General features: G+C 40.0%; 2 protein-coding genes across 5 annotated transcripts in view; one reads left to right on the forward strand and one right to left on the reverse strand.

Moving 5' to 3' along the window:
* Window positions 1-12,891, forward strand: part of SMPD2 (sphingomyelin phosphodiesterase 2) — a 53,482-nt gene that overhangs the window by 11,260 nt on the left and 29,331 nt on the right. The gene's annotated exons all lie outside the window — the stretch shown is intronic.
* PPIL6 (peptidylprolyl isomerase like 6) overlaps window positions 4,408-12,891 on the reverse strand; it is a 34,973-nt gene continuing 26,489 nt past the window's right edge. For 2 of the 3 annotated variants that reach the window (XM_060283503.2, XM_060283502.2), the window contains 2 exons: window positions 10,079-10,214; window positions 4,408-4,791 (listed from right to left, as the gene is read on the reverse strand). In XM_060283503.2, the coding sequence (XP_060139486.1) occupies window positions 4,680-4,791; window positions 10,079-10,214 (248 nt within the window). In that variant the 3' untranslated portion in view covers window positions 4,408-4,679. The remainder of the gene's footprint in view (window positions 4,792-10,078; window positions 10,215-12,891) is intronic. The other variant, XM_030882867.3, reaches the window with a different exon arrangement.

Raw genomic sequence — 12,891 nt, forward strand, 5'->3', positions numbered from 1 at the left:
GAGCCCAGCCTAGGTTCCCTTTAGGCTGCCACTTGAGACACATTTATTTTTATTTCTATACTGCTTTAAATCCTGGGCAGGCTAGAGCTTTCCGCATTATATCTCTTAGTCCTTTAGGAAACAGAAGGAAGACTTGTTAATAACTCATTCCTTAGGAACAACCCCCGAGTTCAAAGTAAACTACACCCAGGCAGCTTTCTGATACCAGCATTACGCACTACTTCCCCCTGTGCGCAGGCATCCTTTGTGCTCCTCCCAATCCTGTCTTGGAGTGCTGCTTTTCAGTCGGAACACACCCTGATGGATATTCTGCTTATTAAAATGTTCAACTGATTCTGTACTGAATGGTAAAGATCACTGCCCGAGCAGCCCAAGCAAGGGTCCCAGTCACTCTTCTGAAACCCCAGACTGCCCTGTTGCCTCTCTAGAAGCGGAGGGCTCACTTCCAGCCCAGCCAAGAGCTCTAGGACCCTGCACCAGGCCTCTAGTTGCTATCCCTTCTGATTGATCAGTGTTTGCATACCTCCCTGCTGCTTTGATGAAATCAGAGTTTCTTGTCTCATCATTTTTTCTCATTCTTTTCTGTTGTCACACTTTAGTGTTTAATAACTTTTTTATTTGTTCTGCATACCTGTATGCCACAAGTCTCTCATGTATCTTTGACTTTAATATATCCCAGTGGTTCTTAACGTGTGGTCTCCAGGCCAGCAGATCATCATCACCTGGTACATGTTAAAAATGCAAATTCTCCAACCCACTCCAGATCCACTGAACGGGAAACTGGTGTGAGGCCCAGGAATCTGTGTTTTAATAGGCTCAAGCATTTCTGATGCTCACTGAAGTAGAAGAACCTATGATTCACCACGTTTTCAAAGCCCCCTATCAAGTGTCAAACTTTGTAATTTGTGTTTTAGTGTTACTACTGAGTTTGTTACATTTTGTATGATGTATAAAATTTATTGGAGATATGGACCAACTAGATTTGCAAGTTTAAGTTGCGATTCCATTTTGGGAAGGGTAGTGGATGGTATAAGCAATATAGTAGTTTAAAAAATGAGTTTCCATGAGGGAAAGAGTATCACTAGGTTGATAGAGATTAATTTTAATTTTGAGGGTATACCTTTGAATTAATTCAGTCAATTGGAAATTAGTATGTTAGTGAGAATAGCTAACACTGAGCATAACAGGGACTTGCTGTTTCTTGAAATGATGATGATGTTCTTTCTATCAGTGGCAGTTTCTCTGTTTTTTGTGGGTTGACATTCCAGATGGGAAGATAATTTTTATCAAATTTCTGCTATGTGTCAAGGATCATTAGTGGTGTCTTCACAAATTATCTCAATCCTCAAACCACCATGAGATAGATGTACCCCGATTTTACTAGTGAAATTGAAGCCCAAAAGTAGATAATAGTATTGATTTTATAAATTTACTCAGGGAACCACTGAAGTTTTAGAGCCTGAAGGGAGCTAACAACTTCTTTACTCCTATTTGTTCTTTTTACAAATGAAGAAAATGCAAGGTTAAGTGATTTGGGCACCATTTTGCTAGCTAGCTGGGACTAAAACAAACACACCTGATTTTAAATATGTATAAAATGTAAATAGTATGGAATCCTGAGGTTGCCAGCCTATTCATTCATTAACAAATAGCTGGCATTGTTTGGAGTTGGGGAAAACATATTCTTTAGATAGAATTTAAAATATTTATCTCAAATCTCCCAAAATAAACAAAATGAAACGATACCACACTCTGCTTATTCACATGGCTTGGCGTAAGACAGAGCATATGTACTTGACTTGGCCATATCAGCATTTAGGGCTAGGTCACATAGCTAACATTTTGTACAAAGCATCAGAATGCCTTTACTCTCATATTTGTAGACTTGGACAAATTTAAAATTCCTTCTGTTTAATCAAATCGGAATCTTTCATTTTGGTTAAATCAAAGTCTTATATTTGGAGTTAATTGGGATAAGCTTCTGAGTCCTCTGTAACAATCAGTTTCTCCAAACGATATAGTTAAACATAAATCATTCTAAGACAATATATTCTAAGACAGAAGTATCAGTGCATGTACCTTTAAATGATGGCAGTAAGAACCACTGCATATACAATCTGTGACTAAAGTTTCTACACAGCCTAAAAGTGGGAAGTGAGAACAAACAAAGTGACCATGAACTTGCCATCCTTTAGCGGGTTAGCAGAGTTCTACCTTTACATTGCAGCCAAACTGAAAAATAAGGGGAGCTAGCATCAGTTTCTTACACCCATGCAAATATCCCAGTTCTTTCACAATATCAGATAGATGCTTAAGGCCCTAATATGCAGGTTCATTGCCAGTAAGAATTGCTCTGCTGCTTGTTATTACATGACTCATGCCTGTAATGTTTTAACCAGGACCTTTGCAACGTGTCAGTTTCTTTCATCCCATGCTTCAGGAGTTGCTGAGAGCCTCTGCGGCAAGCCCAGCGCCCCTTTGTTTGAGGTGTCGCTAGTGTGACTGAAGGAACCCCTCCAAAGGCCCAGGGAGTGGATCTGGAGGCTTCATACAAACAGCTTGAATTCTCAGGTTGGCCAAAACTCCTAAGAGTAGAAGAAGAGGAGATACCTCCTCTTCAGTGTTTCCCAAATCTGGCTGTTAATCAGTCATTGAGGAGTTTTTTAAAAATACGGGTTCCTAGACAACACTTTGAAGGTCATATACCAGGATTTTATTAATCATATGTGTATCGAGCACTTACAGCATAATTGGTCGTATTGTAGATCCTGTCTACAAATTCCTGATCCCCTGAACCCTCACAGCAGCTCTGTGTGGTAGGTACTACTGTTTTGAGATGAGGCAATAGAGGCACAGTGAAGTTCTTACCTGAGTTCATGCAGCAAGGGAAGGGCAGAGCCAGGATTCAAACTCAGGCTGTCTGGCTCTAGAACACACATTCTTAACATTCTGCTGCCCCTGGGTCACTTGAGAAGGTGACACAGGCAGCACGCTTCCTCACCGTCCACCTCAGAGCTTAGGATAGAACCATATGGCAATAGCAATGAAGCTGTTATTAGAGAGAGAGAGAGAGGGAGGGAGGGAGGGAGAGACAGGAAAAGAGAGAGAGAGGGCAGAGAGAGAAAGAGAGAGGGAAGGAGAGAGAAAGAAAGGAAGGAAGGGAGGAAGATAGAGGTATATATAGATGCCCGATGGGAGCAAGGGAGTAGGTTAACTATAAAGGGCTAGCCAGAGGGAGGCTTTTGTGGTGCTGAAAAAGTTCTGTGTCTTTATTGTGGTGCCACTCACACAGATCTACAATATACAGGATAAAATGACAACTCTGCCATTGTCAGTTGCCTGGTTTTGATGTTATACTGTAGTGTAAGATAGGACCCCTGGGGAAACGGTGATCTGTACACAGGGCTGCTCTGTTCTATTTTTGCAATTACTTGTGAACCTATAATCATTTCAAAATTAAAAGTTTTTAAAAATCCTTTGCCTCCCTTTGGCAAGCCCCAGGTCAATTAGGGGGCTGTCTCCTTAAGATCAGCTCAAAGAGAGATTGTGCTTGGAAGACTAAACCTTCACTTAAGGGCAAGAGAAGTGCAGTGGGTCTGGGCAGAGCAGCAGTTCGACAGCAGTGGTGGCGGCAGCTGAGCGCAGTCACCACTAACAGAGGCAAGCACCTCACTGACTGCAAAGAGGGGGCTGAAACATGTTGCTTATGTCTTGCAGTGATTCCCAAGTGCCCAGTGCCCAGGTGGCTTAAATAAGAACCTCTGGGGAGAGAGCTAAGCAAATGCGCAGAATCCCTGTCCCCCATCTAGAGACTCTGCAGGTCAAGGACAGGGTCCTGTAGTCTTTGTCAAAAAGCTTCCCTAGGGGACGTGGGTTTGAGAATCTCAGCTTAAGGGGCAGCTGATAAAGCTGGATCCCAGTAACATCTCAGGAGTCCACCACCACAGGGACTATAACCCAAGCCCTTGGTTTTCATATGGTTGGTATGGCTCAGAGACAAGCATTCTATTCATAAAACCATCTAAAGTGTATATCCTTTTCTGAATGTTATGTATAAACAACGAAATATTACAATGGATTTTTTTCTGTTGCCTCTCTGCTATTTGGTTATTTACCCATTTTCTTATGGCAGAAATATAATTACAGACACCAACATAATTCTGTTATAGGTACAAATGTTTTAGGATTCAAAGGCCATTAGGTACTGCTGCTAAATTAAGAATGGTTTTGACTACAAGTAACAATAATTGACCAACAAACAGGGATCTATTTGTCTCAGATAGCAAGAAATCTAGACATAGGGAGTTGCTGGTATTGGTCCCGCAGCTCAAGAATTGGGGCTGACACCTCTGTTGTTCTCTTGGCCTTTCCTTCATGGCTCCAGCCTCTCTGCATTCAAGACTGGATAGAGGGGAAGCGGCAGGACCACTGGCATTCTGCTGCTGTCTCACTGGCCAGAACAGTATCCCATGGCTACTCCTAGCTGCAAAGGAGGCTAGAAAATTGTGTATTTTGCTTTAGGCAAGAAAGGAAAATGGGGAGGGATTGGGTGTTGGGAGAGCTAACCTACAGCATCCGCCACAGCTTTCAAATCAAATTTTAACAAACACTTTAATTAAATGTAGAAACAGCTGATCAGATATACAATAATAAATCGTCAGAAAATACTGATATGAAGGTTAGGCATAAAACTCTCCACTGTCAATAATTACACATTGTTGTATTGGTCTTTCGTTCTCTGTTGGAACCAATTCTAGTTGATGAAGAACATCTGTTCCTTCAATCAATTGCCTATATAGGAGAAAAAAATGGAAAATTCAGTCAGTGATAAATTTTCACATTTAGCTTCCATTCCTAAATTGAGTCCTATCTAGCTTAGCTAAGGCTGTTTCCTACAAATTAAATTAACATCAGTCATAAATATCTTAAATAGCTCTAGATATGTCCACTTTGCCATGCTCCTCCACACCTGCTCCGGGACCCTTCCAGTCTGTTATCCTCACTGCCATCAGAGCGATCTTTTCAAAATGCTAATGTGGTCTCACCTCCCCCACTTAAAACACTTCAATAATTTCCCATCATCCTTATGATAAAGACCAAAGGCCTCTCGCATGGCCGGCCTCCCCACTCCCCTTGAGGGTGCCTTGCAGCATGCTCCCTTGCTCTGTCGGTTCCAGCCAGACTGGCTCTCAGCACTTCAGCCACCGCCCCATGTGCCCTTCCTGCCACAGCTGTCTCCTTTGCTCTTGCCTCCCTCTGTCCCCTGGCCTGGTCACCTCCTGGCCTTCCTTCAGATCTTAGCCATCACTACCTTGGGGAATGTTTCCCAGACACCGCCCCCCTCCCCGCCCCGCTTATGTCAAGTTCCCCCTCTCCCTTATAGGAGTGATCAGTGATAAATTTGACATTTATTTCTATGCTTCTTGGATTAATTTCTGATTCTCCCCTGAGGGCAGAGACCTTTCCCATAACCTCACCACCAACATCTAAATAGTCATAAAGTCTTTTTGAATCTAATTTCCAAATATCTGTTGAATTTTTCCATTTATCCCTTGCTCATCTGTACTGCCAGTGCCTTAGACTAGGACTTCCAGCCAATTAATTCCTCACTTCTGCTAAAAAGAGATTTTTTTCAGAACAAGAACCTGGTCATGTTGCTCCCAATTTAAATGCTTTTGCTTAGTGCTCAGTACCTAGCACAGAGTGGGCACCTCATTGCCATCCACTGAATACATGAATAAAAGACAGCCCAGAGCCATGCTAGTTTGGGTCTCTGTACATGTTCGCTGGCCACAAGCCAGAACTCCCTGAGTGGAACTAGACTTCTGATGGTTCTCTCAACTAAAAAAAGGCAGCAGAGGCCAGAGAGATAGCTCTATACATAGGACTGTGCCCTCTGCCAGTATTTGGGTTGAAGCAGTGGTTAAGGGGAAGGTGCAATTTCCATTTCATGATCCTTTATGGGGACAGTGTCAGTGCTGACACTGACCATCTCTAGTCATTTCTTTTCTGGGGGGCTCTATTTTTGCCATCCCAATTAGAAAACATGACACAGAGCAGGACACAATATACATTCTGAGGATGAAGAGCAGGGAATAAATGGACAGATTCACCTCTGTCCAAAGAGGCTGTGAAGGGCTTCCCTGGTGGTGCAGTGGTTGAGAGTCCGCCTGCCGATGCAGGGGACACGGGTTCGTGCCCCAGTCCAGGAAGATCCCACGTGCGTGGAGCGGCTGGGCGTGTGAGCCATGGCCGCTGAGCCTGAGCGTCCGGAGCCTGTGCTCCACAACGGGAGAGGCCACAACAGTGAGAGGCCCGTGTACCGCAAAAAAAACAAAAAACAAAAAAACCCCAAGAGGCTGTGAAGCCTATTCTCCATATTGGTTTCACAAATACTGAATGAGCACCTACTGTGTGCACCTTTCCACTGTGACAGGTGTTAGGGCACAAAGTAAGTGAGACTCAGTTCCTATTCCAAGTTGTTCACAGTGTGCCAAGAGGACAAAGAGGCAGTTTGATTTTGGTAGTTAGGGGGGGTATTTCTGACCTAAGCCTTGAACAGGAGTTTGGCAGACTGAAGGAAGGCAGAACGTAACAAGACAAGCAAAGGCCCAGAGGCTGTTCTGGGAGGGATGGTACTCTGGTCTGACTGCAGCTCAGCTGCCCTGTTCAAAGCTTCCAAATCTACATCTCTAGCCCTTGCCCAGCTTGAATACCTACTCCTGGTATTCAGGAGCTGCCATCTGCCTGTCATACAGGTATCTTCACTTGAAACATAACTTGTCCATCTTGAATTCATGATCTTCTCTCCCATATCCTCCTTCTTGTATTCTCTACTGCAGTGAATGGCACCAGCCATCCACTCAGTTCCAAAATCCTAGGAGTTCCTCCAGATCTTCACTGCCCAATATGGTAGCCAATAGCCACAGGTGGCTATCTAAATTAAATTAAATTAATTAAATGTAGTTCCTCAGTTGCACTGGCCACATATCAAGTGCTAAGTGGCTTATGTGGCTAGCGGCTGTTATATTGGGCAGCACAGATCATAGTACATTTCCATCACTGCGGAAAGTTCTATTAGATACCATTGCTCTATACCTTTCCCATAACCTCACCACCAACATCTAAATAGTCATAAAGTCTTTTTGAATCTAATTTCCAAATATCTGTTGAATTTTTCCATTTATCCCCTGCTCATCTGTACTGCCAGTGCCTTAGGCTAGGACTTCATTTATGGCCTACTATTACCATCGCTTCTTTTTTTTTTTTTTTAAACATCTTTATTGGAGTATAATTGCTTTACAATGGTGTGTTAGTTGCTGCTGTATAACAAAGTGAATCAGCTATACATATACATATATCCCCATATCTCCTCCCTCTTGTGTCTCCCTCCCACCCTCCCTATCCCACCCCTCTAGGTGGTTACCATCGCTTCTTAACTGGCCTTTCTACCTTCATTTTCATCCTTTGCCAATTAATTCCTCACTTCTGCTAAAAAGAGATTTCTTTCAGAACAAGAACCTGGTCATGTTGCTCCCAATTTAAAATTCTCCATGGCTTCCCAGCCCCTTCAGGTGGGGGCCTGTGCTCAGCAGCATGGCACCCACAGCCCTTTGAGAGCCAGGACTTGGCTGTCTCATCTTCTCCAGCCTCTGCTCTCTCCATTTCCCCCTGGGCTCTAAGCTCTAGCCAAACTAGATGACTGGTAGATAGGATACTCCTTAGGGCCTCTCTACAGAGGTTCTTCACTCTTTCTAAAATTTATTTTACTCACTTTGCTTTCCAGCCTTCTCTATCTGGCTAACTTCTACATGACTTTCAGTACCCATTTCACCTTCTCATGAAGCTTCCCGTGACTCCTCCCCACTTTAGGGGTCCCTTATAATGAAATTAATTCCTCCCCAGCACTATCCCCAACGTATACCCCTTTGACCTATGTATGTGTGAATGGAGATCTTACAGGCTTGTATTTTGATATTCTTTCCCTGTGAAACCACAGGGCAGGGCCATCAACAAGACTGTGGGTTGATGCAATCTCCCCTAAAGGGCATTCCCAGTGTCATCCATCTGAAGACAAGGCAAGTTCATGTACCAGAAACTAGGGCTTGGAAGGAGGGTCTGTCTCAAATAGGAAAGGAAATTTCTGTATCTCTCTGGACCTTGGTAACCATGTCTGGGCTTCTGGAAGCTCAGATAAACCTGCGGGTGCTCTGTGATGATAGGGAAGAGAAAGCATCTTCCACTAGAGGCAGTTCTACAGCAGGGAAGGAGGGTAGTTATATTTTGAAGGAGTTAGTTATATTTTGTCAGATTATCTAGTTGCCTATTATGGTATTACTTTTCTGCTTCTCCCCTAGCGTTCTGTCAGGTCTTGTTTAAATATTTCAGCCCAGACTCAGCTGTTACTTGGAGGCTTAAGGGAAAAAAATTGAGATTATACTTAGGCTAGAGCAATAAAAGCAGTGCAGCGTCTCCCTGAGGCCAGTGTGTTGGTGATAACGAATTAGTGCAAGAGATTCCCCTAAAGATGAATCACAGGGAAAAAGGCAATCGCCAAAAGGAGACCAAGCACTCCTCCTCTCCACTACCATCCTGTAGGATCTGCACTGGCTTTTACTAAGGAGTTGGAGGGTACTTATTGCCTTGCCCTCTCTCCTGTATTCCCAGTGCACTCTTTACAGGGCTTGCATGTTCATGTCTCACTGTCACAGTTGTTGGGTTTTCCAACACACTATATAGGCTCCCCGAAGGGCGGAAGTTGTGCCACATCACTCTTGCCCCAGGACTGAGCACCGGGACTAGCACTTGTTAGGTGCCTAATAGAATGCTGGTTGAATGAATGGGTCAGAAGGCCAGCAGCAGTGAAGGCTGAAAAAAGATGTGGGGCCAGAGGATGGAGGACCTGGAATGCCGCTCTGAACTCTAGGCTCTATGCATCTGGGGGTGGAAGTGGTGAAGGAGTCACTAAATTTTTTAATAGTAGTCATGTTTGCATTTGAGAAAGGTACCTTTTGGAAGGATATAAAGGATCACCTAAGCATATGGTTGAGGGCAAGGTACTACCAGCAAGATGACGGGAAGATATTTAAAAGATCTAAGAAATTGTAAGAATTATTTGGATTTAAAAAATAATTGAAGAATGCATTTTCAAAATCAGAATATAGTTTATTAAGACCAGGGAAAATGGAGGAAAATGCATTATTTTAGCTTATGTAGCTGTTAAAATCATCTCTTTAAAGAAATCTCCTTTGGATGAAAATATACTTTCTGCTTTTTTCAACCTGGAAATATCACCTGCATTACACTGAAGGAATAATTGTGCTTAAATTTTTTTTTAAATTGTGCTTAAAATTAACATTGGCCTGGAATTTTTTCTGAGGATGAAGAGTCAGTAATTATCCCTGTGGAGTAGCTGGAATAATCTAATATTCAGAAAAGTTCTGACACCTTATACATCATTTCAGGAAAGACAAAGTAAGCTTCAATTTATATTCATTTCAGTAATCAAACAGATATGAAACACGGGAGTGATGAAAAGTATAGTCACCATCCATATTAGGTCCACATGCCTGTAAGCATCTTGCTAATAATATTCTAGTAATTATTACCTGAGATATTTCCATATTTTAAATTGCTCAGTAAAAATAAAGTTACTTGTAGCTTGGATGATTTTATCTCTCTCTTCACAGTGTTCATGGACAATTACATAAATGGCTTCACCTCACTTCTGCATCTAAATATATCTACATTATTAAGAGCTATGGTGTTATTCGTAGTTAAAAGAATTGACAATATCCTTGAGGCTGAAGATCCATAGAAGGATGGATGATGGATGGATGGATGGATGGACAGGACATTATACTGGCTGTGCCTAAATGGTTTCCATGCTTATTATAGATAGCAAGCTTCTTATGAAATACTTATTTCTGAACATGTTTGTCTACAGTATTTGTATTACTTTGGCTTTTAAATTCTATTTTTAGTTACCCGTAGACTATGTACAATACTTACCCGCATCTTTTTGAACCACATTTTTACATATATGAATATTATATAGACGAACTTACAATGCACATACCCAAAAGCCACATATTTTCTATCTAGATAGGGAGTTGCTTGTAGTGTGATGTAGAATTGTGACCCATTGCTGTGATGGCCTTTGTTGACCATTCCAAGAACTCCCCTTTTATTATGAGGGATTGAGAAGTTTTCATCTAGAAAAGACAATATGCAATAGGTCACTAAAATATTTCTATTTTCTTGATTGATACTAATACATAAAGCACAAACAATGCTTGGTAACAAGGGTTCTCAATCATATTTAGCAGTATATTCCAAATTGTAAATATTCTATTTGTTTCATATTACTTTCACTCAAGTGGGCTGTTAAAAAAGAGAAGCTGGAAAATCTTAGACCTATTTGAGCATTTACCTTTAGTTTATCATTAATATAGCTAAAAACAAGTGTGCTAAGAAAATGTAAAAAGAAGAACTTGAAATTAATAAAATAAAAGGAAGCACATACCTTTTTTTAGGAATAAAAGTCAGCAAACATTCTTGTATTGTTTTGGCAGTAATATTTTATTCAAACTATCAATGTGATATTAAAAATGACTCCTTGCAAACAAACAAACAAAAAAATGACTCCTTGGAGAAACCTTTCACAGACAGACCCTTCCCCTCACAGCATCTTCTGCAGACCTCTATTATAGTCTTTAAAACACTTTATGTAATTGTTTACAGGCTGTTTCATGATTGTGAAGGCAGGGGTTTTGTCTCATCATCGCTTTACCCCCAGGGCCCCCTAGCACATTACTTGGCACATGTGTGGCCTTAAATATTGATGATGAAAATAAGTTAATTTATGCTTATTTTTAGTAGTCTTTAAACAAATTTTAATTTCAAACCTTATATGGGTTGACCAAGATTTTGTGGAAAGTGATTTTTTTAGTGTAAGATTAATAAGTAAAAAAATTATATGGTGATTATTGGGCCACCATTTTCAGGAAGAACCATTTCCAGCATGAAATAAGATTTGCCTCCAAACTCAAAAACACAGAAGGAAGTAATAGAAGAGAAATTCAGTAAAAGTTTTCATTCAATAACTTTATCAAATTCTGGGAATAACTGAGAGATATGAATATTAACTGTCAAGATTTTCTTAAACTGCAATTGCTGACTATTCTTATTTTGAGTTTCAAAGCTAAGACAACAAAGCAATTAAGCCATATCTATGGTGGTTACTTTTAGCTTGTTAAACTGCACACTGAATAAAGACCTCTGAAATCTTATGAAATGAAAATAAAGTATTTTTGTGCAAATATATCTTTATAATTACATTGATACTCCATATTCATTTCAGTGGAATAGAGAATAGCCCATTAATTTCATAGAAAATCACATGGCATAGAAATCTGCCCAAGCAGAGATTCAGAGTTTTAACAAAATGGTATTTGTCATTGCTCTTAGATACTATGATCAATTTTTCTTAAATTCTGAAAGTGACTGGAAAGAAAATTTATAGAGTTATAACATTTTTACCAAAAATTCTGTGATTATGGGAGAACTTTTAAAGCATTAAGGGTTTAACTTTGTTTGAAATAGAAATCAGAATTCACCTGCTGAAGAAAATCAGTTTCTGAATTTATTTAATATAAAACTCATTCTGATGTTTATAATAAAAGCAACTACTGCTTTCTCAAGTTTGGGGAAACTGCCTCTATTCTCTCTGGTAAGGGAATAAGCAGACAATTTGGGACATTTCTATATAATTTTCTGAAGACAATAATGTCAAGTAGAAATTGGACTTGAATCCTGCAACATCAATTTTTTAAACCTACTGCCCTAATTTTACCAGCATATTTAAATAATAATAGCGATTCACTAATTACTTATTGTTATATAAAAGTAAATTGGGTATGCTACCTAGCATTCTTAAACTGCTTTAATGAAATATTTTATTTTTTATATTTTTAATTGAAGTATAGTTAACTTACAGTATTATATTAGTTTCAGGTGTACAGCGTAGTGATTCAGTATTTTTACAGATTATATTCCATTAAAAGTTATTACAAGATAATGGCTATAATTCCTGTGCTATATAAGATACCCTTGTTGTTCTTCTGTTTTATACATAGGGGTATGTATCTCTTAATCTCATATCTCTACCTTGCCCTTCCCCCCTTCCCTCTCCCCTCTGGTAACCACTAGTTTGTTTTCTATATCTGTGAGTCTGTCTCTGTTTTGTTATATATTCATTTGTATTATTTTTTAGATTCTACATATAAGTGATAACATACAGTATTTATCTTTCTTTGACTTATTTCACTAAGCATAATATTCTCTCAGTCCATTCACATTGCTACAAATGGCAGTATTTCATTCTTCTTTATGGCCGAGTAATATCCGATTGTGTGCATATATATATATATGTGTGTGTGTGTGTGTGTATATATATGTATGTGTGTATATATATATATATATATATATATATACCACATCTTCTTTATCTATTTATCTGTTGCTGGACACTTAGGGTGCTTCCATAGCTTGGCTACTGTAAGTAGTGCTGCTTTGAACATTGGGGTGCATGTATCTTTTCAAATTAGTGTTCTTGTGTTTTCTGGATGTATACCAGGAGTGGAATTGCTGGATCATATTTTAGTTCTATTTTTAGTTTTTTGAGGAACCTCCATACTGTTTTCCATAGTGGCTACACCAACTGCATTCCCACCAGTAGTGTACAAGGTTCTTTTTCTCCACATCCTCTCCAACATTTGATATTTGTAGACTTTTTGATGATGGCCATTCTGACTGGTGTGAAGTGATACCTCAGTGTAGTTTTAATTTGCATTTCTCTAATAATTAGTGATGTTGAGCATCTTTTCACCC

The sequence above is a fragment of the Globicephala melas genome, chromosome 14 (assembly GCF_963455315.2).
Source record: "Globicephala melas chromosome 14, mGloMel1.2, whole genome shotgun sequence".
Classification (NCBI taxonomy): domain Eukaryota; kingdom Metazoa; phylum Chordata; class Mammalia; order Artiodactyla; family Delphinidae; genus Globicephala; species Globicephala melas.